Raw genomic sequence first — 2,873 nt, 5'->3', positions numbered from 1 at the left:
GCCGCACTGGAAGGCAAGACACCCCCACACACAAGCAGCGCCCTGCACCCGCAAGGAAAAAAAGAGAGTGAGCCTCGGCGCACTCCCTTCCCTCACTTTCTCCTTCTGCCTATTATTTTCTTTCACAGGCACGGAAGGAGGCAGCAGAGGTCGCCAAGCGCAACTGCCAGCACCCCCGGCTACGAAAGGAGCATTCACGTGCCCCGCAATATATATACCATGTGGTTGTGTGTGTGTCTGCAGCTACGCAAAAAAAAAAGGCAAGGGTAAAGAAGATGAGTACGCAGAAATACAAGCCCACTGCAGGGATGCAGGAAGGAAGGAAAGACAAGGAGGGCTGGTGAAAATTAATGCGGCACCGCTGCGTGAGCGGTAAGCCAGAGGAGAGATGCCAATATAAACAAAATAAAAACCAACGTCCTCACTAATGCTTGAATTCCCACCAATACTCCCCCCCCCCACAATAATAATAATAATAACAATATATATATTAATTTTTAAAAAAACCGTCCCTCATGATGTTTTTATGTGGAAAATTAAAAGCACCCTCTTGTTTGTTCTCTTGGTTAGAAAAAAATTGCACGTATACGTCGGTGTATGGAAAATGATGTTTTCCCTTCACTCCAGTTTGTCCCTTCTCCTGTTCACGCGGCACTTGGAATTCGCTGGGGTTTCAGCATGTCGCGTTGCGGTTTCATGTCCCTCTATGCGAACAACCTTTGCACAGCACAGACCGCCGTTGTTTTCGTGCATGGAAGACAAAAGCAAACTTGCATAGGCTACCGCCAACCTTTCATGGGAAGCGTGCACCAAGGAACGGGTGAACAGCAAAAACAAAAAAAAGGTCCCATAGAAATTATATTGAGAGGCGCACACACACAAAGCGAAATGAAGAAAAGTAAAAAAAAACAAGAAAAACGCCCTTCAGTAAATTATAATTTATTCCAAGAGGAAGAATAGACCTACCCACGTTTAAGCTGCGCATTGCTCACAAAGCGGTAAACGCCCACAATCCCAACAATATCAGCAGCAGCACTCTGCACAAATGCAAATACACACTGGCATCCGCCAGTTGCACTTTCTTGGCAACTTTTTTCGCTGTATTGGTATGCGTCGTGGGCTCCTTGCCAGCGGGCCGTACAGTTGTTTTTGTAAGCACAAATGGAACTGTGTCCTGTTTGCTTATCAGACCCGCCAGCTCGGTGGGACTCAGTGGACGGTTGTACAGAAGAACGTTGCGCACCGTGACATCTCTCTCCTTGGCGCTTTCCTCAACTTCTGTGTCGCTTCCCAAACCCCCAATGTAGAGATGTGAAATTTCCTTCTTTGTGTCCCTTTGAACCTCATCACCTTCAGTAACCAAAGGCTTCCCGTCAACGTACAGGGCGGCCTGCCGTTTTGTAGCGTCAGTGCCACTTGGTATTGATGTGTATTTGGTTCCCAAGATTTTTCCTGCGTTTGTTTTGCCTCATTCTTGTACACCACTTTCCATCTTTGGCTTTCGTCGTACAGCAGCTCCACGAGGCTTGCACTTGCAGGCCCATTCAACTTCACACCCATTAGGGGAATGCCGCTGCCTCCCTTTGGAACCTTGTGAATGGTCACCACCGCCAGCAGAGTGAAGTTGTAGTTTGCAAAGTGGTACAATTGATTCGGCCCCTGCTTACCAACAGGCCACTGTGCTCCGGCGCCGCGCCCTCGGAACGCCACACCATTGTCATTCGTTTTTGCACCATCCTTTACTGCTGCGTTGACACAGAGGTACTCGTCTTGCCATTGGCTGCCAGATACGTTGCCGGACCAATACCCAACCAGGCCCTCTGTGAGCACCGCGGCGTCGCAGGATCTCGTGGGCGCTGCCGCCTTTTCCCCGCTCGGAGAAGGACACAGTTTCCCGACACGTTGGTCCACCTCTTCCCAAGTCTTCACCACCTCCTTTATCCGCGCCAACTGCGCACTGAGGGAAGTGAAAACGAGGCTGCGGGACGTGTTTTCGCCGCTCTCGTAAAGCAAGGACAATTGTTCACTTTTGTACAACAGAGAAGTGGCACCAACACCCTCGCCAACCTCTGATATCGGCCCAACGTCAAAAATATGTTTCTTGGCGTCTGTGAGCCACAGGTGAAGCGAGCCCGTCACATCATTGGTCCCTGCACCAAGCTGCAGCGGGTGCGCAAAAAGCATTACCTTCTTTTCCCCAATGGTGAGAGTAATGACGTCACCTCGGACACCGGGACCAGTTCGTTTCCATGAGTTCCCCCACACACGTGAGAGTGTCCCGAGAGCCTCCGTCCATGTACCCCCGTCCTCAGCGAACTCGTACACTCTGCGGTGGCCAACGTCGCAGGGAGTAATCATGAGCATCCTTCCATTTTCCCACGGTGCGATGGCGGGATCTCCGCAGCCCTCAGCACTCGCCCCACTGTGTAGCTTTAAGGCCACTTTGTCGTCCTCTGAATGAAGTACGGTGGATACGGTGTGGCCATTCTCTTTGATGACCTGAAAAGGAACCACAAGTCTGTGCGTCTCTGTCACAATTGCAGCGGAGGCGGAAGCCCGATATCTCCTCAGAGATTCACCCGCAACCTCATAAGCAATACTGGAATTTCGCATCATGGGAAGGGTCTGCAGACCTTTGTTTGGATCTTCCCCCCTCTCAATCATCGTGACGTAACCAAATGGCCCTGAAGGCGTGCCTGCGACATTTTCGCCGTGACCCTCCACAAGTGCAATTACCCTCAAGGGAAATTGTGGGCCAGCCGCCGCTGCATCTCCGCCACTTCCCTCTCCGTTAGTGGTTACTTCTGACCCAGTATGGTGTTCCATACTTGGCCGTTACCTGTACTGAATTTTGATAACAAAAACAGTTTCTT

The 2,873-nt window shown here is 50.7% G+C and overlaps 1 protein-coding gene across 1 annotated transcript, besides 1 other annotated feature; it reads right to left on the bottom strand.

Annotated features, from left to right (window-relative positions):
- Positions 1–462: 462 nt before the first annotated feature.
- Positions 463–495: a microsatellite.
- A 714-nt stretch (positions 496–1,209) lies between these two features.
- Positions 1,210–2,826, bottom strand: Tco025E_09770 (trans-sialidase; the record flags this gene model as incomplete). Its single annotated transcript, XM_029376578.1, has 1 exon — positions 1,210–2,826. The coding sequence occupies one exon, from the start codon at positions 2,824–2,826 to the stop codon at positions 1,210–1,212; it is 1,617 nt and encodes a 538-aa protein (XP_029223295.1).
- Between the last annotated feature and the right edge of the window lie 47 nt (positions 2,827–2,873).

Source organism: Trypanosoma conorhini (assembly GCF_003719485.1).
Source record: "Trypanosoma conorhini strain 025E chromosome Unknown Tco_14.4_contig_01276, whole genome shotgun sequence".
NCBI classification, from domain to species: Eukaryota; Euglenozoa; class Kinetoplastea; order Trypanosomatida; family Trypanosomatidae; genus Trypanosoma; species Trypanosoma conorhini.
The sequence above is the reverse complement of the archived record's forward strand: the minus strand, read 5'-3'. Positions and strand labels throughout refer to the sequence as shown.